This window comes from Acomys minous (assembly GCF_964271855.1).
Source record: "Acomys minous genome assembly, chromosome: 18".
Lineage (NCBI taxonomy): Eukaryota > Metazoa > Chordata > Mammalia > Rodentia > Muridae > Acomys > Acomys minous.
Genome location: NC_140501.1, coordinates 62,525,590 through 62,551,421, shown reverse-complemented (window position 1 = coordinate 62,551,421; position 25,832 = coordinate 62,525,590). Strand labels below are relative to the sequence as shown.

Below are 25,832 nucleotides of genomic sequence, written 5' to 3'. Positions count from 1 at the left end.
CCACCAATTTGTGAACTTGCCCTAAAATTAGGCCACAGAAATTGCTCCAATCCCAGACCACCCTAAAAACCTCTGCCCCAAGGGGGGAAAAACGTGTTTAAATTCTGTTCTATCCAGTTCTCTGCTGCTGCCCCATACCTGATCAGTGCCAGGCACTCTCCTGAAATTTTCCCTCCCAATAAGTCTCTTGTGTGAGGACTCACTTTGTAGACCAGGCAGGCCTCCAACTCACAGCGATCTGCTTCCCTCTGCCTCTTGAGTGGTTAGATTATACGCCTGCGCCACCCCACCCGGCTCATTGTTTTTTTTTGGTTTTGTTTTGTTTTTTGTTTTGGCCTTTGGTTTTTCAAGACCTGTTTTTCTGTGTAGCCTTAGCTGTCCTGGACTCACTTTGTACACCAGGCTGCTGGGAATTGAACTCAGGACCTCTGGAAGGGCAGGTGGCACTTTTAACCACTGAGCCATCTCTCCAGCCCCTGAGTGGCTTATTAAGTCATTATTAAAAAAAAACATTGAATTTTCTCAAAATCCTCTTTCTGTATCAATACTGATTACTATGTATCTACCTTCTGTTAATGTAGCATATTGCACTTTTTGTTTTTAAAGATGGGATGACTCTCAGTTGCCTTGGCTTTCTTGGAACAGTTAGTTGGCCTTAAACTCATAGAGATCCTCTGCTTCCATCTCTCAAGTGCTGTGACAAAATGTATGTGTCACAATGCTCAGCTCATAATCATTTTCATACTCTGAACCCTCCTTCCATTCCAAAAATAACTGTCACATTAAAAAAATTATTTTAGGCTTGCTTTATTTTATGTGCATGGCTGTTTTTCCTGTACGTACATGCTTTTCTGGTGTCCATGGAGGCCAGAAAAGGACATTGGATTCTCTGGGACTAGGGTTTGTGAGCCATTTTGTGGGTAATGGGAAAAAGCCGAGGTCTGCTACAAGAACAAGTGCTTTCAACCTCTGAACCATCTTTCCAGGCCCAGTGTCACAACCCTGTAGAGTGCACAGTCCTTTAAGGATGCAGTTGAGATGGCCCCAAGGACACATCAGGGGAAGATGCTCTAGAGAGAACTTATGTGCCACGGCTAAAGACATTAGAAGAAGATGTGATGGAGGCAAAGGGGACCCAGGAGACTCAAAGACATAGGAAAATTTATTGGTACTGAGCCTGAGAGTATTGCTTCTACCTGCTCAGTCTTCACCTTGAGGGGGGGGCCCTTTTCCTAAATACCAATAAAGAGCCTTGAGTTAAAAAAAAAAGTTAAATTTTGTTTTGTAGGACTTAGCTAAACATTTTTGTATCAGTATTCATCAGGAATATTGTTCCATAGTTTTTTCTTATGATGCTATCTTTGTTGAATATCCAAATATTGCTGGCTTCAAAGAAAAAATGGAGAAATGTTTCTTCCTTTTCAATGTCTCCAAGAGTTTGTAGAGTATTGATGTCTGTAGTGGCAATTTGGGGTTGTTTTTGTTTTGTTTGGTTTTGGTTTTGGTTTTTCAAGACAGGGTTTCTCTGTGTAGCCCTGGCTGTCCTAGACTCACTTTGTAGAGCAGACTGGCCTTGAACTCAACAGAGATCTGCCTGCCTCTGCCTACTGAGTGCTGGGATTAAAGGCATGCACCACCATGCCTGGCTGGATTTTTGGTTACTTTAAAAGACAGAGAAACATTATAAGAATATGTTTTAATTTTAATCCCAGGTGTTGAAATATGGGGCTGCTTCACATCAGCTGACTATGATAGGCCTCATGTTCTCACAGAGACATAATTTTCCTACAATTTACTAGCACTAGATTTTAAAGATTTCTTCTTTCTTTGAGACTCACTGATAGGCTTCTAATCCATTTTTGTGGAATATCCATTTTGATGAAGAAAAAATTTTATAGGTTTTTATAGGAAACCTTTTATTAAGCAGAAACATAAGTTCAAACTTGTGTGTTACATCTCAAAGGTTAAGAAAAAGGTTTGCGGTTGTCAATTATGTATTCATGCAGCTAAAGCCGTTCATCAAACCATTGGCTAATACATGATTATTTCAAGATTAAAGTAACCCAACTCTAGTAACCATAAGGTACATTAGTGACCTTTTTCTAGCATATATATATATTTTTTTTAAAGATGTATTTATTTATAATATATACAGCATTCTGCCTACATGTATGCTTGTATACCAGAACAGGGCACCAGATCTCATTATAGATGGTCATGAGTCACCATGTGGTTGCTGGGAATTGAACTCAGGACCTCTGGAAGAGCAGCCAGTGCTCTTAACTGCTGAGTCATCTCTCCAGCCCCCCTTTCTAGTATATTTTAATAATATATTATTTTTTATTTACTTACCAAATGAAACATATAAATTAAATTTCTCTTTCTTTTTTCTTTTTTTAAAGATTTACTTATTTATTACACATACAGTGATCTGCTTGCATGTACACTTGCATATAAGAAGAAGGCACCAGATCTCATTATAGATGGTTGTGAGCCTCGATGTGTTTGCTGAGAATTGAATTCAGGACCTCTGGAAGAGCAGACAGTGCTCTTAACCACTGAGCCATTTCTCCAGCCCTTCTTTTGGTTTTTCCTTTTTTAAAAAAAATTATTCATTTATTATATATGAGTACTTTATCTGCAGAAGAGCTCATTAGATCACACATTATAGTCAGTTTTGAGCCACCCTGTGGTTGCTGGGAATTGAACTCAGGACTCTGGAAGAGCAGGCCGTGCTCTTAACCACTGAGTTATCTCTCCAGCCTCTTCTTTTGGTTTTTCAAGAAAGGGTTTCTCTGTGTAAATAGCTTGGCTATCCTAGAGTTACTTTGTAGACCAGGCTGGCCTGGACTCACTTTGTAAACCAGGCTAGCCTTGAACTCACAGAGATCCACCTGCCTCTGCCCCTCTAGTGCTGGGATTAAAGGCGTGTCCCACCAATTTCTAAAAATTGGCAGGCAATATGGCTCAGTGGGTAAAAGTACTTTCCATCAAGCTTGATGACCTGAATTTAATCCAGGAACCCACATTGATGGAGTGAACGAACCACTTCCTACAAGTTGTCCTCTGATCCCCATAAGCACACTGTGGTAATTGTGTCCTCCTCCACACATAACATGGATAAACAAACATAATAAAAGTTGGGCTGGACATGGTGGTGCACGCCTTTAATCCCAGAACTGGTAGGCGCAGAGGCAAGCGGATCCCTGTGAGTTCAAGGCCAGCCTGGTGTACACAGCAAAGTCCAGGAGTTAGACCTACCTGGGAGAACGTGTCTTACAAAAACAACAAAGTTTGACTCATTAATGGTAGACATGTGGTGTGCTGTGATTGCTCATAAGCAAGCATAAATTACAAAATAAGGTTTTCTGCTCTGCTGCTTCTGTTTTCTCAAACCCGATGTGACCTGTAAGAGACAAATCTTTCATCAATCAGTAAACACATGTACAGAGACAGTTTGTTCTGATTTTTAGACACAGTACTCAAACCTGCAATCTTTTCTCAGGATTGTAGGCATGTTCTGCCAGGCCTGGGTGTGTGGGTGTCCTATTTAAAAGAAGTTTTAAAGCCAGGCATCATGGCGCATGCCTTTAATCCCAGCACCCCTGAGGAAGAGGCAAATGGATCTCTGTGAGTTTGAGTCCAGTCTGATCTACAAAGGTAGTCCAGGAGAGCCAACACTATCCAGAGAAACCCTGTGCTGAAAAACCAAAACCCAAACCAAACCAAAAAGCTGTTAAGGAATACATAAACTTGCAGGATTTGGTGGTACACACCTTTAATCTCAGCATTCAGGAAGGAGGCAGAGGTAGACAGATCTGTGAGTTTGAAGCCAGCCTGGCCTACAAAGAGAGTTTTAGTACAGTCAAGGCTGCACAGAGAAACCCTGTCTCAAAAACCAAAAAGCAAAACAAAACTAAAAACAAAAACAAACAAACAAAAAAACCTTTACAAATCAAGTATTTGAATTTAAAAACAAACCAAAAAAATCAGAAAAAATAACCCAGTGATATTAAAATACTGTATAAAGAGGCCTGGTGGAGGTGTACACACCTTTCATCCCAGTATTTGAGAGGCAGAGGGAGACAGACCTCTGAAATCTAGGGCAGATTGGTCTATATATTGTTCCGGGACAACCAGGGCTACACAGAAAAACCATGACGTTGTGGAAGTTTTGGTTTATGATATGTAAGCATGTTTCTCTTTTAACAAACCAAGGTGTGGGCTATGGGGGCTGCTCCAGTTTGTCCTCAGCTGATAACTGCATGGGGGAGCGGGCTCTTTGCCAGTTGGTATAAATATGAAAGGAGAGAGAAAGAGAGGGAGAGAGAGAGAGAGAGAGAGAGAGAGAGAGAGAGAGAGAGAGAGAGAGAGAGAGAGAGAGAGAGAGAGAGAGAGAGAGAGAGAGAGAGAGAGAGAGAGAGAGATGGAGTGGCAGACAGAGGCCTGTGAGACTGCTGCTGTGTTTGCTGTTGCTAGCTGAATATCCTGACCAGGGAGACTGGACTTGCCCCAAGGAACCTGACAACCCTAAATAGTAGGAAGTAGCCAAGGAGAACCACAACCCCTTCTCCCACTAACCTTCTGGTGTTGGGGTGGAGAAGGGAGAAAGAGGCATAAGATACACCAAATAAAATTGAGTTTAAAATACATGCTACACCTGAAAAGAGAGAGAAGTAAAATGAAGGGGGGGGGGACAATAACCACCAAGTAAGTTTGCTGATTATTATACAGAAAAAATATTGGTTCTGTCCCCGACCTGACTAAGGGAATAAGTCTCTTCTTGTTTCTCTGCTGCACTGACTAGCTAGACTTCAGGCTTCAGTCTGATGGTCCTGGCTCTGCCTCTCATCTTGCCACAGGAATGCTGGGATGGCAAATATGTGTGTCACTCCATGGGACTTTAGATGTGGCTTCCAAAGATTGACTTTGAGTCATGTGACTTGCATGGGTAGTGCTTTTACTCCTTAAAAGGCCTTTTTAACAATCCACAGCTGGGGCTTTGCAGACGCTGCTGTCCCTTCTCGCTGCTTGCTGCAGCCATGGTCAACCCCCTCGTGGTCTTCGACATCGCGGTTGATGGCGAGCCTTTGGGCCGCGTCTCCTTCGAGCTCTTTGCAGACAGAGTTCCAAAGACAGCAGAAAACTTCCGTGCTCTTAGCACTGGAGAAAAAGGATTTGGATATAAGGGTTCCTGCTTTCACAGAATTATTCCAAGATTCGTGTGCCAGGGTGGTGACTTCACATGCCATAATGGCACTGGCGGCAGGTCCATCTATGGGGAGGCAGAGGCAGGTCTACTGATATGAGTTCAAGACCAGCCTGGTCTACAAAGGCTGTACCAAGGCTACACAGAAAAACTGTCTCAAAGGAAAAAAAACTCAAACAAACAAAACCCAAAAACAATCCACCAAGGCATCTCACCAAGCCTGGTAGCCTTTGTTCCATCCCCTGGGTCCACACGGCAGATACATGCACTCACACATATGTATACATGCACACCAGATAAATACGTGTAAATTTTATTTTTTGGTTTTTCAAGACAAGGTTTCTCTGTGTAGCGACAATCTTAACCGCTGAGCAATCTCTCTAGCCCCTCTGTAATTTTAAATTTATGTTTTAAAAATCCACAAATGAGAGTGTATGTTTTTAAAAAATAAAATCTCAATTGTTTATTTTTACCAATAAAGACTTGGGAGCCAAATGCTGGGGCAAAAGAAAGCCCAAACATTCATATATGTTAGTCTATATGGGCCTTTTCTTTCTTTTCTTTTTTTAACATTCTTTTTAATTGTATACGAGGGATTTATCTGCAGAGCAGGGCATCAGATCAAATTATAGATTGTTATGAGCCACCATGTGATTTGTGGGAATTTTACTCAGGGCCTCTGGAAGAGCAGAGGTCTTAACCATCACTTCAGCCTCCCCCCCCCCTTTTTTTCAACACAGAGTTTCTCTGTGTAGCCTTGGCTGTCCTACACTCACTTTGTAGACCAGGCTGGCCTTGAATTCACCGCGATCATTTCTTCTTGTTGCCTCCTAACTGTAATGTTGGTGCTGGTATGAATCCCAGCTAGCATTGATTAGCTACAGTTTTAGACATGATTCTTCTTTACAAACAAATGGATTAAAAACTAGTATGTAATATGGGTGTGGTGGTGCACGCCTTTAATCCCAGCACTTGGAAGGCAGAGGCAAGTGGATCTCTGTGATTTGGAGGCCAGCCTGGTCTACAGAGTGAGTCAAGAACAGCCAGGGCTACACAGAGAAACTCTGTCTTGAAACAACAAAATAAAAACCAAAAACATAAACCTCACAAAATAAATAAGTAAATGAATAAAATGAACAAAAGGGATCTCTGCTTCATTTGAACTGGCAAGATCCACTTCTAATCTAGATCTGTTTGTTGGTTTGTTATTTTTGTGTTTTGAGACAGGGTTTCTCTGTGTAGCACTGGTTGTCCTGGAGGTCACTCTGTAGACAAGGCTGGCCTCCAATTTACAGAGATTCCTCTGTCTCTGTCTCCTGAGTGTGTTATTAAAGGGTGTGCCAGCCACCTGGCTTAATCCACATCTCTGAGGTAGGAAGACACACCTTTAATCAGATCTGCTGGAAGCCAATATAAGGAGGGGGAAGAAGGCAGCACTTGCTCCTTTCCTGTTGCCTCCATAGCCAGTCCCTTCCTTCACTGGCCCTGGAGCCAACCTTTCCAGGAGTCCAGTGTCTACTGAGGACAGCTGAAAGATCCAGCCTTTGCCAGTAAAGAACTTTCCCATTCCTGGTCGGCCAGTTTTGGGTTAATTGGACCATAGCCTGTAAGTAATTCTAACAGATCCCCTATAAACTCCCCTTTAAAATTCTATACACTTTGCTACTCTAGAGGACTCAGAATAATACAGCAGGCATAGTTCTATGGAGTTATCAAAAGAGTAATTAAGGCTTGCTATGGAGCCCTGGAGTTCAATATCAGAAAAGACTGGGCTCTCGTGGGACATTGTTTAAGGTAGGAAGGCTGTGCTGATGTAGGGCTTATTCTTTTTTTTGGGTGGGGCACCATATTCTAACTCCTTCATATGGGGCTTTGTAGAGCTGCCGGGCCGGGCCTGTAGACGGCCAGACATCCCAGACGCCTGCGGGCACATCAGGAGGTGAAGGCCATGCTATGCTTCTGGGGTTTTGTTGTTGTTTGTTTTGTTTGGGTTTTTGGTCTGTTTGGATGGTTGGTTGGTTTTTTGTTTGTTTGTTTGTTTGTTTGTTTTCGGTTTTTTGAGACAGGGTTTCTCTATGTAGCCGTGGCTGTCCTGGACTCTCTTTGTAGACCAGGCTGGCCTCGAACTCACAGCGATCCGCCTGCCTCTGCCTCCCGAGTGCTGGGATTAAAGGCGTGCACCACCACGCCCAGCGGTTTTTTGTTTTCTAAGACAGGGTTTCTAAGCACTGGAGGGCAGAGGCTGTGAGTTCAAGGCTAGCCTGGTCTGCAAAGAGAGTCTCAGGACAGCCAGGGCCACATAGAGAAATCCTGTCTCAAAAAAAAAAAGAAAGAAAGAAAGAAAAAAAAAGAAACAAGAAAGCAAGCAAGCAAGCAAACAAACAAAAAAACCCAGCTAGACGAGGTAGGGCACACCTTTAATACCAGCACCACAGAGGCAGATCCGCTGTGATTTGGAAGCCACACTGGTCTACAGAGTGAAACCCCCAAATCAAACCAACCAACCAAACAACAACAAACCATTGTGCTCTTGCAGCTGGGTGCTTCTGAGGGACAGAGAAACCTGCAGGACCCAGGGGTTCGGGCTGTAGCAGTGCTCAGACAACAGGAGAGACACTAGGGCTTGAGGCCTGGGCCAGAGTTCACATACCCATTGTGACCTTCACCATAGCTGTCCCCACTGTGTCACCACTCCTGCCTTTCCCACAGGCCGTGCTCTCCTGTACTCCTGTCTCCTCCTCTGCTTCCCTTTTCTCCTTGTGCCTCTTGGAGAAGAACTTTCCAGGTTCCACTTTCCTGTTTATTATGGCTTAGCTACAGTTTTTGCAATGTAACAGTTTAAAAAATTTTTCTTTATGTCTAAGTTTTTCAATCAAACTTTAAACAAAGTGAAGACATTTAACAAATGTTTTAAACTTTTTTCCCTCCTGAGACAATGTTTCTCTGTGTAGTTTGGCTGTCCTGCACTGTCTCTGTAGACCAGGCTGGCCTTGAACTCATAGTGATCCTCCTGCCTCTGCTTCCCAAATTTTGGGATTACAGGCCTTTGCCACCATACCTTCTTTCCCAGTTTCTCTTTGTTTTTGTTTTGTTTTGTTTTTTAGACAGGGTTTCTCTGTCTAGCATGGGCTGTCCTGGACTCCGTGATCCACCTGCCTCCACCTCCAGAGTGCTGGGATTAAAGGCTTCATTCCCATAGGCTATGTTATCTGTTACCATTATTCAATTTTGATATTTCATAGGTGTACCAACAACCACTTAAAAAGATTTTTTGTTTGTTCTTTGAGATAGGGTCTCTCTGTTAGTGTTGGCTGTTGTGGATAGGCCAGTGTAGACCAGGCTGGCCTTGAACTCACAGAGATCTGCCTGCCTCTGTCTCCTGAGTGCTGGGGTTAAAGGTGTGTGCCACAAAATTTTTAAAATTTAAATAATTTATTCAGATTACATCTCAATTGTTATCCCCCCACTTATATCTTCCCTTTTCCCTTCCTTTCCCGATTCACCTCTCCTAGACCTGTGACAGAAGGAGACCATTCCCCCACCATATGATCACAGCCTTTCAGGTCTTATCTGGGTAGCCTGCTTCCCCTTGCTCTGAGTGCCACCAGGCCTCCCCACCAAGGGGAAGTGACCAAACTGGGCACCAGAGTTCATATCAGTCAGTGCCTGCTCTCCATACAACTGGGGAAGATGTGCTGTCCATTGGCTACATCTGAACAGGAGGTCTAAGTTTACTACATTCATTGTCCTTGGTTGCTACAATAGTTTGTGCAGGTCCCCTGGGTCCTGATCAGCCATCCTTGATGGTTTTATAGAGGACCACACCTTTAATCCCAGCCTTGGTGTCAGGGAGCTAGAGGCAGGCTGATCACTGTGATGTCCTGGAAAGCTTGGTCTAATTTTAGTGAATTCTAGGACGACCAGGACTATGTAAAGAAACCCTGTTTCAAAAAAAAGACCTAAGGCTGGAAAGATGGCTGAGAGGTTTAGAGCACCATCTGCTCTTCCAGCGGTCCTGAGTTCAATTCCCAGCAACCACATGGTGGCTCACAACCATCCATAATGAGATCTGGTGCCGTCTTCTGCCCTGCAGGTGTACATGCAGGCAAGACATTGTATAAATAATACATAAACAAACCTGAAAAAGAAAGAAAGAAAGAAAGAAAGAAAGAAAGAACCAAAGAAAGATGAATTAGCTGACCTCGGTTTTACTTAGATTCTTTGAGTATTTCAATTGAGGCTCTGTGTCAGGCCCAAGATCCAGAAATCTGGCTCCTGCCTCAGCCTCCTGAGATGGGATTAAGAGCTCAGGCTGACCCTCTGCAGACGCACCCTAACATCATGTAGCCTGGGCCTACTCCACTCACATCCCAGAGACTTATAAAGGGCCGCTTCTCCACAGGGTTCTCAGCCTTGCAGAAGTGAGCAGAGCTCTCCGTCCACACTCCAGACTCTGTTGCGCCCATCAAGACACAGCGGATCCTAGTTCCCAGCTCAGTGGAGCAAAGGAAGCTCAGGAGCCAAAAATGCAGGTGAGTTGGGGGATCCACTCCTGTGTTTCCTGGAGGATTGCTGTGCTGTTTGTCTTCAACTCATCTCAGAAGGCTCACAGCCTCAGAGTGTGTCTCTGCTGTGCTTCTCCACTCCACTTGGATGTGAGGTCATCGGGTCCTCATAGGAAGGCTCCTGGAATGTTCTGGTACCGTGTTCCTTGTGCACCCAAGGGAATGTATATGGCAAATCATCATTAAATGCCCTGAATGGGAACACATCTGCAATTTGCAGAGGCACAAGAAGCAGCACTAAACTTGTTCTTGGGTTTTTAGTCTTTAGTTAGTTAAGGCAGCATCTTTTTTTTGATTTGGTTTGGTATGGTTTTCTAGACATTTAACCCTGGCTGTCCTGGGCTCAGTTTGTAAGCCAGGTTAGCCTCAAACTCATGAAGATCTACCTCCCCCTGCCACCTACTGCAGAAATTAAATGCATGGGTCACCAAACCCCACTTGAGGCAGGATCTTATTGATCCGATGGCTAGCCCACAACCCACTATGTAGTCAAGAAGGACGCTGAATGTGTGAGCCTCCCTACACCTCACAGGAAAGAGCTGGGATCATGGCCACCCACCTAGCACCCCTGTTATGTGATATGGGCTGCAGAAATACTGGTTCACAATGTTTGTCTGATCCCTTAGTATGCTTGAATAGTTAGAGTTCATTATATGAGATTTGAAGATGGATTTTTAGCCCAAGGTGAACAGTAAGGAGATTGGGGAGCTGGAGAGAGAGGCTGAGGTCTTCTGAAAGAAGAGGTGCTTCTGTTTCTTATGTTTCACTCCATCAAGGGCACCTACACTATTCACTGGAGTTTTTCCTGGTTAAACTTCAGGACCAAGCTTTCCCATGAGGTGACAATGAGCCAGCACCTGGATGCAAGAGGCAGGCTCCTGAGTCCATGCACAGCACAGAGACAGAGATTCCCATTGCATGAGAACTGTTTTAATATTTTATGTATCCATTTCTGCACAGAGAGAAGCACAGCAAGTCCGAAGACCGAGAAACACCCAAGGCGCCAACGTGCAGCAGAGACGGAGGCAGAGGCAGGAAGACCAAAGGGCCTCAGGTATGCAGAGTCGAGTCTGCTAAAACCAAATTCTTCTTATGTATTTCTTAATTCTGTGGCTTGTGAATATATGCAGGACCCCAGATGTCCACAGCTGTGCCAAGGGTAGACTGGCACTCTGTGGTGCCAGGTCTCTGCCCTCACAGAAGACCCAAAGTTTCAGAAACTGTGAGAGCCTCCCTGGGTCAGAGGTGGTCATGAGTCTGTGTAGGCAAAGCGTTCCCAGGTAGCACTTGTCCTGTGAGATCTCTTTGCATTCTGAGATTTATTTCTAAAACTGAAGACACTTACAGTGTCCCGGTGCATGCTAAGAGCAGGATGGCCAGGCCTGGTGACACACGGCTGTAATTCCAGGTCTCGGGAGGCAGAGGCAGGTAGATCATTGTGAGATTGAGGCCAGCCTGGTCTACAAAGTGAGTCCAGGACAGCCAAAGATACACAGAGAAACCCTGTCTCAAAAAACAAAAACAAACAAAGGAGAGCAGTATAGATGCTGAGTCCTGGGCTGGTTGACATAATCTCTTGGTGACTGCATGAGGTCACTTCTGGCTGTTCAGTGTGCAGGAAGAGTCACTAAGAAAGGTTCAGATGAGCTTCTGCATGATGTCAAATAACTCATGACGTCACTCTGTCCCTAGCAGGTCCTTCTCGTGACCGGTGGACTGATCCTGAAAACAGGGTCTTCCTGCAGGAGTGGGAAGTAGTTGAGCGGGAAGTGGGCCACCCAGGCGGGAAGATCCACAAGAAGACCAGACTGATTTGCCAGCGCCTGGGTCATCGGGGCCTGAGGAAGAGCTGGACTAGCTGTTTCAACCTGCTTCTCACCATGCAGAGTCTGCACGAAGCTCTCTGTAATGAGAGACCAGGGGTCGAACCACCCTTGTTCTCTCCTTATGCAGAGGCCCTGTACAGGATCCTGGGGCCCAGGGACCCGAGAAGCCAAGTGCCAGGTGAGTGTCTTCTGGGTAGACTGTTGAGGTCCTCTAGAGAGTGGCATCAGCTGGCCTGTCCTTCATGAGCACAGAGCAGAGCACACAGTGGAGGGCAGCCCGTTTCCCACAGGCCTCTATAGCACATAGCAGGAAAGTCTGGCCTCTCTCTGTGTCATTTTGCTGTCATCCAAGGGCATGGAATTTGGACTAGTACATAGTTGACTATGACAAAGAGGCCAACAGGTTACTTAGCCTGATTCAGGGTGAGGGAGGGTGCCATGCTTATGACTGTAAAAGAGACTTTTACTCTCTGGCTCAGCTGTGGTCTAGGAGGCTTACTGCCTCCTGCTGGCCTAGGCCTGAACCTTGAAGCATGTAGCCTGCAAACAATCCAACCCAGGCCTAGAATGTTTTCAGCCTCTGACACTTCCTGCTTAGGCAGCTCACCCTTCCTTGTTCTTTGTGAGCTCTGGCTGGTTCAAGTCAGCTGTTCTGCCTCAAACTCTTCTCTCAGATGACTCAGCTAATCCAGCTTCTCTGTCGGCCAGAATTGCTCTACTTGGCCTCAAACTAACTCTGAAATCTGCTCTGATCTTCTGGCTTCTTTACGTTTTCTGGCTCCTTCAATCTTCACCTGAGTTCTCTCTCTGCAACCCATGTCTCTATTACTGTTGTAGTAAAACTGCTTCCTGGGCTGGAGACGTGGTGAAGAGCACTGCCTGTTCTTCCAAGGTTCATGAGTTCAATGCCCAGGAACCACGTGGTGGCTCACAACCATGTATAATAGAATGTGGTGTCTTCTTCCTGCAAGTAGGCACATATGAAGACAGAATGCTGTATATAAATAATAAATTAATAAGTCATACAAAAACCCTGATTTATAAATAAATTAAAAGCAAAAGAAAAGAAAAATCTGGGTGTGCTGGCACATGCCTTTAATCCCAGCACTCAAGAGGCAGAAGCAGGGGGATCTCTGAGTTTGAGGCCAGCCTGGTCTACAAAGTGAGTCAGGACAGCCAAGGCTGAATAGAGAAAACCTGTATCAAAATAAAGCAAAAAGCACAAACTACAAACACAAAGAAGAAAAGCCCTGCTTTCCCATTCCTCTCTCTACTCAGGAAAGTTGGGCTTATCGGCTTCTGTCAAATCTTTTATAATTGGTCACCTTTTCTGCCACTAGATTGGACATAGCTTTTAAACACGGGTGCTCCCTTCCAAACTATCTTTACCTTTGTTTGGCATTAAAGGCATGCACCAGCACACCTGGGCCTAAGCTTTTCTTTACCTGATATGAGGTCTACACCAGGTTGGCCTTGAACTCAAATCTGTTTGCCTCTGTCTCCTGGATTGAAAGAGTGTTTGTATTCCAGCCAGATCACATACACCTAGATCTTTGAATGTGATCTGTTGCCTGAACAGCCATGTTGTGAATTAACATTCCTCTCCATGTGATCTCTCTGTTTCTTCTCCTCTCAGAAACTCCCTATGATGGGGCTGGTAACCCCCAGTTTCCGATGTACCCTCAACCTCCCATGGCCTTCCTGCCTCCCGAGTACCATCCTGGGAGTATAGGCATGCCTACACCTTCTGGAGAGCCTGAATGGAACCCACCACTGATGATGTCCAGGGAGGAGTCACTGGTTCCCAGAGGGGATCCCTGGGGCCCCTCCTATCTGATGGCTCCACCGCAATATCCTGCCTCTGTCCCTGCAGACACCAGCCTCCAGCCATGGTGAAATTCTGACAACAACCCAAGTCTTCCATGAAGATGTCTATGAAGAAACTCTCTCCTCCTCCTCCTCCTCCTCCTCCCCCTCTTCCCCCTCCACCTCCTCCTCCTCCTCCTTTCTTCTCCTTGTCACTACTGTTGGGGTCATACTTACAGGCAGGCAGGGGGTGTGGTTCTTACTGCGGAGCATTCATTTCTAGGTGACCTGGCACCTGCCCTCTGCCCTCTGTCTCCTCCAGACTCCTGACACTGTCTCCCATAGTACAAGGGCAGCCTCTGCATCCACTCAACACCTTTTCATTCCCTAGCCTTCTTGTTAAGGAACTCAGGGTCAGTGTCTCACAGCCTCCAAGTCAATGCAATAGAAATTATTCGGAGCTTGAGATGGATCTGGGGGCTGGTGTGATGTAATGTCAATTAAGAGAATATCAAAGCTAACCTAGATATTTAAGTTTCAGATATTGAATGAATGTCCAGGGACATTGCCACCATTTTGAAAAAAGATTTATTTATGTAACAGTGTTTTGCCTGCACCTAATACCCGAAGATCAGAAGAGGGCACCAGAGCTATGAGCCTTTTCGTGGTTGCTGGGAACTGAACTCAGGACCTTTGCAAGAGCAGCCAGTGGTCTTAACTACTGAGCTGTCTCTCCAGACCCATTGCCACCTATTTTAACCTAATGTAGTTGTGCAAGTGATGAGTACAGCTAAAGCTCTGTGGAGGTGGAAAGACGACGCTCCTTTCTGGGCTGACTTTCTGAAAGCCTATAGCAATGACAGGACTGAAAGAAGCTTCTCTTTTTGCCTGATTGCTTTCACTCTTGTTAGCAAGAGCATCTGCTGACTGCCATTAGAGCAGTTGTCAGTCTTTTGAACTGTATTCCCTTTGGGATTAATGACTCTTTCTTAGGTTTCATCTAAGACCATCAGAAATATCAAATGTTTACATTATGATTCTTGACAGTAGCAAAATAAGTTGTGAAATAGGAAAGAAGATAAAATTATGGTTGGGCATTACCCCAACATGAGGAATTGTATTAAATGGTGGCAGTGTTAGGAAGGTTGAAAACCACTGTATTAGAGCTCACTTCTTCAAGATTCTGGCATATACTGAAGACCATGTGAGACATTCAGATCCAGAATAAGCAACTACTGGATTCTTGGACTTCTGTTCATAGGCAGTCAGTTTTGGATTAGTTGCATACATTATAGAATATACATATATACAAAACAAAGCTGGGGCTGGGTCCGGTGGTGCGCACCGTTAATCCCAGCACTCAGGAGACAGAGACATGCTTATCGCTGAGTTTGAGGCCAGCCATGTCTACAAAGAGAGTTTCAGGACTGCCAGGACTATTACACAGAGAAACCCTGTCTTGGAGAAAAAAGACTGTCTATGTATAAAAATTGTATTATATTATATTGTATTCATTGATAAAAATGTGCATGTATACATATGTTCTATAATATACAATGTATATACATATATAGACATTCTCCATGCTTTGTTACGCTAGAGAACTCTGACTAATATCCCAGGTAATGCTATATTCAGGTATCAAAATAGTCATTAAGATTTCATAGGAAACCCTGGGACTCAGCATCAGAGAAGACAGGGCATTCATGGGACACTGGCTGCCTAAGGAGGAAGGCTATGATAATATGGGGCAACATCCTAAGTCCTTCATGTTGGAGTTAGCACAAGTTCTGTGCCTGTAGGTGGGCAGAAATCCCAGACCCCTGGGGAAGCATGTGGAGTTCAACATCATCCTGTGCTACTGGGGTAGTTATAGGCCAGTTCCAGGGTCCCTCAACCCTGTCTCCAAAAGAAGAATAGAAACAGATGCACCTATCCTTCACGCCTATGCTTTTTTCTCTTCCTGGTGCTTACAGTTCTTACTAAAATGTCTTACTAAACTTCATCTCTGAGCTGGAGGCTTGGCTCATAGGTTAAGAGTACTGGCTGTTCCTCCAGAGGTCCTGAGTTCAATTCCCAACAACCACATGGTCACTCACAACCATCTATAATGGGGTCTGGTGCACTCTTCTACTTTGTATATGTATGTAACTAATATGTAATCACTAAATAAAAAAAACTTCATCTGTGCTGCTTTCTATGAGTGATTTTTTTCTCTACCATGACATGTGTGTGGATAAACCAGGCAAATTACAGAGCTGTGGAGGAGGGGGAAATTCATGCTCACGGTTGTTTTCAAAGTGTAGGATGCATGGGACACTGACCCAGCAAACACAAACAAGAAAACCCAACCACACCAGAACAATGGGTTCCCACACCCTTGAGATGAGTGACATGTGTTCCTATTCCCAGTGGTCATCTATAATATCCCTTAGTCTCCTTTGCATTAATGTGATCACAGTTGCCCTCCCACCACTAGAGCAGTGGTTCTGGACCTTGCTAATGCTGTAATGCAATTCCTCACTGGCTGTGATGAGGCAGGCCTTTCGTCCCAGCACTCCAGTGCCAGAGACAGGCAGATCTCTGAGTTTGAGGTCAGCCTGGTCTATACAATGTGTTCTAGAACAGCCAAGGCTACACACAGAAAGCCTGTCTCGAAAAACCAATGAACCAACCAAGATACAAAAGACAAAAGCAATTTCTATTGCTGTGGTGACCATCCCAAACATACAATAATTTTCTTGTACAGCAATAGGATAAACTACGGTAAGTTTTCTAATCACCTTGAGCCACCCTCTTCGTTGTCATTGTGCAGCGGAACAATAGGTGCTTGTCTAAATTCCTCTGTCTGTGTCTGAGTATTTTTTAAATTTCATGTATAAGTCATTCTAAGGTTTGTATCTTTTCTAACCCCTTTTCATATTTGCCACAAACACCCAGCATGGGGTGCTGGAGCGAAGATTCAGAGGTTAAGAGCACTGACTGTTTTTCCAAAGGTCCTGAGTTCAATTCTCTGCAACCACATGGTGGTTCACACCCATTTATCATGAGATCAGTCTGGCCTGAAGGCATTGTACACTGGCAGAACACTGTATAAATAATAAATGTTTTTAAAAAACCCATATGGCTACTAAGGATAAAATATGAATCACGAGACTAATAATATTTATAATTAATATCATGTGAATCTCTTACATTTTTGCTTATGAACCTAGTCTTTAATGGCTGAGACCTCTCTCCAGCCCTCATGCCAATCTCAATTAAGTAATTCATCTTTCAATTTTCTGATTCTACTTTCATCTAAAGTAGAACTATACAGGGTCTTAACTCCCTTTGTTATGATATGCCTCATCCTTAATATGGGAAGGTTTTTTTCTTGCTTTTGTTTTCGATGTTTTTATTTGTTTTGTTTTGGACACAGGGTTTCTTTGTGTACTCCCTTTGTAGACTAGGTTGGCCTCAAACTCACAGAGATCCACTGGTCTCTGCCTCCCAAATGCTGAGGTTAAAGGTGTGTGCCACCATATATGACTAGATTTTTCAGTTTAATAATACTTAACTCTCTCCTTGAGGACTTCCCACGTGATATATAAAACCCGATGGCTTCTCACTTTGTCCACAGCTGGCATGATGTCTCTCCATGTGCTTTTCCCATGTTGGCCAACAATTTTGTTTTTAACAGCATCTCAATAGTTTGATTTTGCCAATAAAGACTCAGGGACCTTCCTCTTCTGCTAATGTCCCGGAATGAGTCTCTTGTCCCATGACATCTCTCACAAACCCCTCAAACTGACTGTCCCCCCTCTAGAGACCAAATCAACACCATTTTGTGTTCAGGGCCTGAGCACCTGACCCTTGCTTCCCCCTGGAGTTTCCATGGAGAGCCACAAATACACAGCTAGCAACTGGTCCTAGGAACTTGTACCCGGGGCTAAACAATCAGAGCTTCAGGTCATAGTGACCAGAACAAATGAAAAATTCCCTCCTGTGGTCTGGCCCTGGTCCACTTGCTTATCCCTCGATACCCAGCTAATCAGCTTAAAGGTCACCCTGTCAGCCAATCAAGTTTGTACTGATCACTGTTGCTGAAGTCAGCTTCTGTAAAGGATATGAAAACCCACTGCTTTTGCTGCTCAGGGTCTCCTCCTTCTCAAAGGCAGGTAGACCTTGTTCCATTGGACCAATAACAGCCTCTTGCCTTGGCATCAATCTCAGACTCCCTCTCTCATTGGGGCTTCCAGGAAAAGTCTCTCCCACTACAGGTCTTACCCCTCCCTTTTACTTCTTGTGTGTTTCTCTAACACTAGGTAGGAGAGAAACAATGATAGAGGGGAGAGAGGAGTTAGGAAAATGCCTGAATCTAATTTCTTTCCTTTTGTTTCTTCATTCACTGTGGCTATAGCAAACCACAACCAACCTCCATAAATGACCAACAACCATTGCCTCTGCCTCCTAGAGCTATCATATTTATGTACCCTCTGACAAGTTCCCAGAATTCCAAACATCACACAATGACAGAAAATATCTGCACCTGGGAAAGCATGCCTCTGCTAGAGCATGAGGCAGTTCAGTCAGGTACTGTGGACAGCCCAAACCAGCCCTATATCCCCATACCTAGGATTAAAACAAAAACACACTCTTAGACTTCTCTGTTTTTTTAAAGGAACCAAAATTCCAGAATTCCCATTACAATTTCCTCCTTTAAGGACTAATTGAATTCTGCAGTGAATTCTGGGGATATTTCATTTTTTTGTTTTTTGTTTGTTTGTTTGTTGGGAGCCAGGGTTTCTCTGTGTAGCCTTGGCTGTCCTGGACTCACTTTGTACCCCTGACTAGCTTCGAATCCACAGCAATCAGCCTGCATATGCTCCCCAAGCTGGGATGAAGTCAGAGGCAGGCAGATTGCTGTGAGTTCGAGCCCAGCCTGGTCTACAAAGTGAGTCTAGTTCAACTAAGGCTACCCAGAGAAACACTGTCTCCAAAAACCAAAACCACACAAACAAACAAACAAAACAAAACCAATCAACAGCTGGGTGTGGTAGCACAGATCTTTAATCTTAGGACTCAGGAGGTGGATGCATGTCCATTGATGTGAGTTTAAGGCCAGCCTGGTCTACAAAGTGAGTCTAGTACACCTCAGGCTACACAGAAAAACTCTGTCTTGACAAAACAAAAAAACAACTAAAAAGAAAACAAAGAAACAAAAAACTATCCACCTTTCTTTTCTTTTTAAAAAGAATTCATAATAACATAAAATATTTGTCTTTCTGAATGTGGCTTATGGTTTAATAAATTATCTCTATCCCATCAATTTATACAAGTTATATATCTCTGTTTTAATAGCTGAATAATGCACCATTATACATATATGATACCTTTTCTTTATTCACTAATGCTCTAAAGGCACATGGGCTGATTTCACAATTTAGCTGTAGTGAGTGGTGCTGAGCGGGAGTGTGTGGAGGCTCAGGAGATGGAGCAGCAGGTTCAATGCATCTCACCAAGCCTGGCAGCCTTCGCTCCATCCCCTGGAGCCCCATGGCAGACACATGCACTCACACATACATAGACATGGGCACCAGATAAATAAGTGTAATTTGTTTTAGTTTTTATTTTTTTGGTTTTTCAAGACAGGGTTTCTCTGTGTAGCCCTGGCTGTTCTAGACTCACTTTGTAGACCAGGATGGCCTCAATCTGGCAGCGATCATGTCTTTTTGCTGCTTCCTAACTGTGATGTTGGTACTTGTGTGAATCATAAGGCAAACATCTGTGTTTCCAGATGGTGTCAGGGACCCTGGGAAAGGGTTGTTCAACACCAAATGGAGTCAGATCCATAGTCTGACCTCCAGAGTCAAAGCAAGCAACTGTGCTTCTGTGGGACAGAGAAGCATCCAGGAGAGAGGCGGTCAGGCTTTAGCAGTGCTGAGACCAAAGGAAGACAGTAGGATTGTGGTCTGGCCCAGAGTTCCCACAGCAAGTATGGCCTCCCCCACCCCTGCCTTCCCCACGGGCCATGCTCTCCTGTGTTCCCCTGAGCCCTCCCCTCCTGCCTTTTTCTCTTTCTGCCTCTTGGTGAAGAAGTTCCCAGACTCCTCTTTCCCAGTTAGTATTCATTAGCTACAGTTTTGGACATGATCCTAACTTACAAAGTGATGGATTTAAAAATTGTTTGTTATCAGGGCGTGGTGGTGCACACCTTTAATCCCTCCACTTGGAAGGCAGAGACAGGCAGATCACTGTGAGTTGGAGGCAATCTTGGTCTACAAAGCAAATCCAGGACAGCCAGGGCTACATATAGAAACTGTGTCTTGAAGAAACAAAACCAATAATGTTAAAAAATAAATAAGTAAATAAAAAAGTAAAATGAACAAAAGCCCAAAGCTGAAAGGCACACCTGGGAGGGATCTCTGTTTGATTTGAACTGGCAAGATCCACTTCTAATCCAGATCTGTTTGTTTTTCTTTTTGTTTTGTGTTTTGAGACAGGATTTCTCTGTGTAGCCCTGGTTGTCCTGGAGGTCACTCTGTAGACAAGACTGGCCTCCAATTTACAGAGATTCCTTTGTCTCTGTCTCCTGAGTGTGGGATTAAAGGGTGTGCCACCCACCTAGCTTAATCCACATTTTTTGAGGTAGGAAGACACACCTTTAATCAGATCTGCTGGAAGCCAATATAAGGAGGGGGAAGAAGGCAGCACTTGCTCCTTTCCTGTTGCCTCCATAGCCAGTCCCTTCCTTCACTGGCCCTTTCCAGGAGTCCAGTGTCTACTGAGGACAGCTGAAAGATCCAGCCTTTGCCAGTAAAGAACTTTCCATTCCTGGGCAGCCATTTCTCCATTAGTTGGACCACAACCTGTAAGTCATTCTAATAAATCTCCTTTAAGCTCCTCTGTGAAACCCTATAAACTCTGCTACTTTAGAGGACTCTGAATAATACACCAGGCATAGTTCTATGGAGTTATCAAAATAGTAATTAAGGCTTGCTATGGAGCCCTGCAGTTCAATATCAGAAAAGACTGGGCTCTCATGGGACATTGTTTAAGGTAGGAAGGCTGTGCTGATGTGGGGCCATGTTCTTTTTTTGGGTGGGGCACCATATTCTAACTCCTTCACATGGGACTTTGTACAGCTGCTGGGCCTGTAGATGGGGAGACATCCCAGACTCCTGAGGGTACCTCAGGAATTGAAGGCCATGCTATGCCTCTGGGGTTTTTGCTGTTGTTGTTGGGTTGTTTTTGTCTGGTTGGTTGGTTGGTTGGTTTTTTTTTCCCTCAAGATAGGGTTTCTCTGTATAGCCTTGCCTGTCTTAGACTCACCTTGTAGACCTGGCTGGCCTCGAACTCATAGTGATCCTCCTGCCTCTGCCTCCCAAGTGCTGGGATTACAGGTGATCTAGGGAAGAAGACAGAATTCATGCTCATCTTAGTTTTGAAAGGAGGCTAGCTGCAGATACATGAGACACTGTCAAAACAGACTGAAACCAAGAAAACCCAGGGACAAGGTTTCCATACCCTTGAGATTAGTGACCTGTCTCCTTGTTCTCAGTAGTGGTCCCTATTGCACCTCAGTCACCTGTGGTGTGGGCTGTGGTGTGGCGCTGCCATTAATCCCAGCACTGGAAGGCAGAGGCAGAAAGATCGCTATAAATTCGAGGCTAGCCTAGTCTGCAAAGAGAGTCTCAGGACAGCCAGGGCTCCATAAAGAAATCCTGTCTTGAAAAAATTAAAATCAAACAAGCAAGCAAGCATTTAAACAAACAAAAAATCCAGCCAGGCGAGGTAGGGCACACCTTTAATCCCAGCACCATAGAGGCAGATCGCTGTGAATTTGAGGCCAGCCTGGTCTACAAAGTGAGTCCAGCATAGTCAGGACTGTTACAGAGTGAAATCCTGTCTTTAAAAACTTTAAAACACCAGAAAAACAGCCAAGCAGTGGTGGTACAGGTCTTTAATCCCAGGTCTCAGGAGGCAGAGACAGGTGGGCCACAGAGAAACCCTGTCTCGAAAAACCAAACCAACCAACCAACCAAACAACAACAAACCATTGTGCTCTTGCAGCTGGGTGCTTCTGAGGGACAGAGAAACGTGCAGGATGCAGGGGTTCAGGCTGTAGCAGTGCTCAGACAACAGGAGAGACACTAGGGCTTGAGGCCTGGGCCAGAGTTCACATATCCATTGTGACCTTCACCATAGCTGTCCCCACTGTACCACCACTCCTGCCTTTCCCACAGGCCGTGCTCTCCTGTTCTCCTGTCTCCTCCTCTGCTTCCCTTTTCTCCTTGTGCCTCTTGGAGAAGAACTTTCCAGGCTCCACTTTCCCAATTATTATGGGTTAGCTACACTTTTAGAGATGTTTCTTAGTTACAAAGTAATGGATTTTAAAAAAATCTCAGGGTATATCTCAGGGTGATATTTACACTAAGTGAAGATATTTAGCAAATGTTTTAAACCTTTTCCCCCTGAGACAGTGTTTCTCTGTGTAGCCTTGCCTGTCCTTTCCTGACTTTGTAGGCAAGACTGGCCTTGAATGCACAGTGATCCTCCTCCCTCTGTCCTCTGAGTGCTGAGATTACAGGCCTTTGCCACCATACCTTCTTTCCCAGTTTCTCTTTGTTTTTGTTTTGTTTTGGTTTGGTTTTTAGAGACCGGGTTTCTCGGGCTAGCATGAGCTGTCCTGGACTCCATGATCCACCTGCCTCAGCCTGGAGAGTGCTGGAATAAAAGGCATGTGCCACCACTGCTCTTGGTCATTTTATCTGGTACCATTACTCAATTTTGATACTTCATAGGTGTTCCAACAACCACTTAAAAAGATTTTTTGTTTGTCTTTTGAGATAGGGTCTCTCTGTTAGCCTTGGCTGTCGTGGACAGGCCAGTGTAGACCAGGCTGGCCTTGAACTCAAAGAGATCTGCCTGTCTCTGCCTCTTGAGTGTGCCAGAAAATTTTTACATTTAAATAATTTATTCAGATTACATCTCAATTGTTATCCCCTCACTTATATCTTCCCCCTTCCCTCCCTTACCCTATTCACCTCTCCTAGACCTGTGACAGAAGGGGACCTTGTCCCCCACCATATGATCACAGCCTTTCAGGTCTTATCTGGGTAGACTGCTTTCCCTTCCTCGAGTGCCAGCAGGCCTCCCCACCAAGGGGAAGTGACAAAAGAGGGGGCAGCAGAGTTCATGTCAGTCAGTCTCTGCTCTCCCCACACCTGGGGAGGATGTGCTGTCCATTGGCTACATCTGAATAGGAGGTCTAGGTTTCCTGCATACATTGTTCTTGATGGCTGCAGTAGTTTGTGCAGGTCCCCTGGGTCCTGATCAGCCAGGCTTGTTGGTCTTCTTAAAGAGGACCACACCTTTACTCCCAGTACTGGGCAGGAGGAGCTAGATGCAGGCCGATTACTGTGATGTCCTGGAAAGCTTGGACTAAATGTTAGTGAGTTCTAGGAAGACCAGGACTATGTAAAGCAACCCTGTTTCAATAAAGAAACCTAGGGCTGGAGAGATGGCTGAGAGGTTAGAGCACCATCTGCTCTTCTATAGGTCCTGAGTTCAATTCCCAGCAACCACATGGTGGCTCACAACCGTCTATAATGAGATCTGGTGCCCTCTTCTGCCCTGCAGGTGTATATATAGGCAAGGCATTGTATAAATAATACATAAATAAATCAAAAGAAAGAAAGAAAGAAAGAAAGAAAGAAACTTGAATTAGTTGACCTCGGTTTTAGTTAGATTCTTGGGTTAATTAAATTGAGACTCCATGTCAGGCTCAAGATGTCCAAAAATCTGGTTCCTGCCTCAGCCTCCTGGGATGGGATTAAGAGCTCAGGCTGACCCTCTGCTGGCCCACCCTAACATCTTGTAGCTGGGCCTACTCCACTCACATCCCAGAGATTTATAAAGTGTTGCTTCTCCACAGGGTTCTCAGCCTTGCAGAAGTGAGCACAGCTCTCAGTCCACACTCCAGACTCTGTTGCGCCCTTCAAGACACAGCGGATCCTAGTTCCCAGCTCAGTGGAGCAAAGGAAGCTCAGGAGCCAAAAATGCAGGTGAGTTGGGGGATCCACTCCGGTGTTTCCTGGAGGATTGCTGTGCTGTTTGTCTTCAACTCATCTCAGAAGGCTCACAGCTCAGAGTGTGTCTCTGCTGTGCTTCTCCACTCCACTTGGATGTGAGGTCATCGGGTCCTCATAGGAAGCCTCCTGGAATGTTCTGGTACCGTGTTCATTGTGCACCCAAGGGAATGTATATGGCAAAACATCATTAAATGCCCTGAATGGGAACACATCTGCAATTTGCAGAGGCACAAGAAGCAGCACTAAACTTGTTCTTGGGTTTTTAGTCTTTAGTTAGTTGAGGCAGCATCTTTTTTTGATTTGTTTTGTTTTGTTTTTTGAGACATTTAACCCTGGCTGTCTTGGGCTCAGTTTTTAAACCAGGTTAGCCTCATTCTCATGAAGATCTACGTGCCCCTGCCTCCCAAATGCAGGTACTAAAGGCATGGGCCACAAAACTCCACTTGAGGCAGCATCTTATTGATCCGATGGCTAGCCCACAACCCACTATGTAGCCAAGAAGGACGCTGAATGTGTGAGCCTCCCTACACCTCACAGGAAAGAGCTGGGATCATGCCCACCCACCTAGCACCCCTGTTATGTGATATGGGCTGCAGAAATACTGCTTCCCAATGTTTGTCTGATCCCTTAGTATGCTTGAATAGTTGGAGTTCATTATATGAGATTTGAAGATGGATTTTTAGCCCATGGAGAACAGAAAGGAGATTGGGGAGCTGGAGAGAGAGGCTGAGGTCTTCTGAAAGAAGAGGTGCTTCTGTTTCTTATCTTTCACTCCATCAAGGGCACCTACACTATTCACTGGAGTTTTTCCCTGGTTAAACTTCAGGACCAAGCTTTCCCATGAGGTGACAATGAGCCAGCACCTGGATGCAAGAGGCAGGCTCCTGAGTCCATGCACAGTACAGAGACAGAGATTCCCATTGCATGAGAACTGTTTTAATATTTTATGTATCCATTTCTGCACAGAGAGAAGCACAACAAGTCCGAAGACCCAGAAACACCCACGGAGCCAACGGGCAGCAGAGATGGAGGCAGAGGCAGGAAGACCAAAGGGCCTCAGGTATGCAGAGTCAAGTCTGTGCTCAAACCAAACTCTTCTTATGTATTTCTTTATTCTGTGTCTTGTGAGTATATGCAAGACCCCAGATGCCCACAGCTGTGACAAGGGTAGACTGGCATTCTGGGGTGCCAGGTCTCTGCCCTCACAGAAGACCCAAAGTTTCAGAAACTGTGAGAGCCTCCCTGGGTCAGAGGTGGTCATGAGTCTGTGTAAGCAAAGCGTTCCCAGGTAGCACTTGTCCTGTGAGATCTCTTTGCATTCTGAGATTTATTTCTAAAACTGAAGATACTTACAGTGTCCCGGTGCATGCTAAGAGCCGGATGGCCAGGCCTGGTGACAGGCAGAGGCAGGTGGATCGTTGTGAGATTGAGGCCGGCCTGGTCTACAAAGTGAGTCCAGGACAGCCAAGGATACACAGAGAAACCCTGTCTCAAAAAACAAATACAAACAAATAAACAAACAAAAAAGAGCAGTATAGATGCTGAGTCCTGGGCTGGTTGACATAATCTCTTGGTGACTGCATGAGGTCACTTCTGGCTGTTTAGTGTGCAGGAAGAGTCACTAAGAAAGGTTCAGATGAGCTTCTGCATGATGTCACAGCACTCATCACATCCTTCTGTCCCTACCAGGTCCTTCCCATGGCCCATGGACTGATCCTGAAATCAGGGTCTTTCTGCAGGAGTGGGAAGTAGTTGAGCAGGAAGTCGGCCACCCAGGCGGGAAGATCCACAAGAAGACCAGACTGATTTGCCAGCGCCTCGGTCAACAGGGCCTGAGGATGAGCTGGACAAGCTGTTTCAACCTGCTGCTCACCATGCAGAATCTGCACAAGACTGTATGTAATGAGAGACGAGGGATCGAACCCTTGTTCTCTCCTTATGCAGAGGCCCTGTACAAGATCCTGGGGCCCAGGGACCCGAGAAGCCAAGTGCCAGGTGAGTGTTCTGGGTAGACTGTTGAAGTCCTCTTCTAGAGAGTGGCATCAGCTGGCCTGTCCTTCATGAGCACAGAGCACAGCACACAGTGGAGGGAAGGTCGTTTTCCACAGGCCTCTATAGCACATAGCAGGAAAGTCTGGCCTCTCTCTGGGTCATTTTGCTGTCACCCAAGGGCATGGAATTTGGACTAGTACATAGTTGACGATGGTAAACAGGCCAACAGGTTACTTAGCCTGATTCAGGGTGAGGGTGGGTGCCATGCTTATGACTGTAAAAGGGACTTTTACTCTCCTGGCTCAGCTGTGGTCTGGGAAGTTTACTGCCTCCTGCTGGCCTAGGCCTAGCCCTGGAA

The 25,832-nt window shown here is 45.1% G+C and overlaps 1 protein-coding gene across 6 annotated transcripts in view; it reads left to right on the top strand.

Moving 5' to 3' along the window:
* The first annotated feature begins 6,650 nt into the window (after positions 1–6,650).
* LOC311589018 (uncharacterized protein) overlaps positions 6,651–25,832 on the top strand; it is a 34,839-nt gene continuing 15,657 nt past the window's right edge. For 2 of the 6 annotated variants that reach the window (XM_084767258.1, XM_084767256.1), the window contains exons 1-4: positions 6,651–6,815; positions 9,612–9,741; positions 10,735–10,828; positions 11,467–11,778. In XM_084767258.1, coding sequence (XP_084623384.1) covers positions 9,736–9,741; positions 10,735–10,828; positions 11,467–11,778 — 412 coding nt within the window. In that variant the 5' untranslated portion in view covers positions 6,651–6,815; positions 9,612–9,735. Of the gene's footprint in view, positions 6,816–9,611; positions 9,742–10,734; positions 10,829–11,466; positions 11,779–20,110; positions 20,260–23,325; positions 23,456–24,448; positions 24,543–25,171; positions 25,478–25,832 lie in introns of those variants that run through there. The other 4 variants (XM_084767261.1, XM_084767259.1, XM_084767257.1 and 1 more) reach the window with 4 other exon arrangements.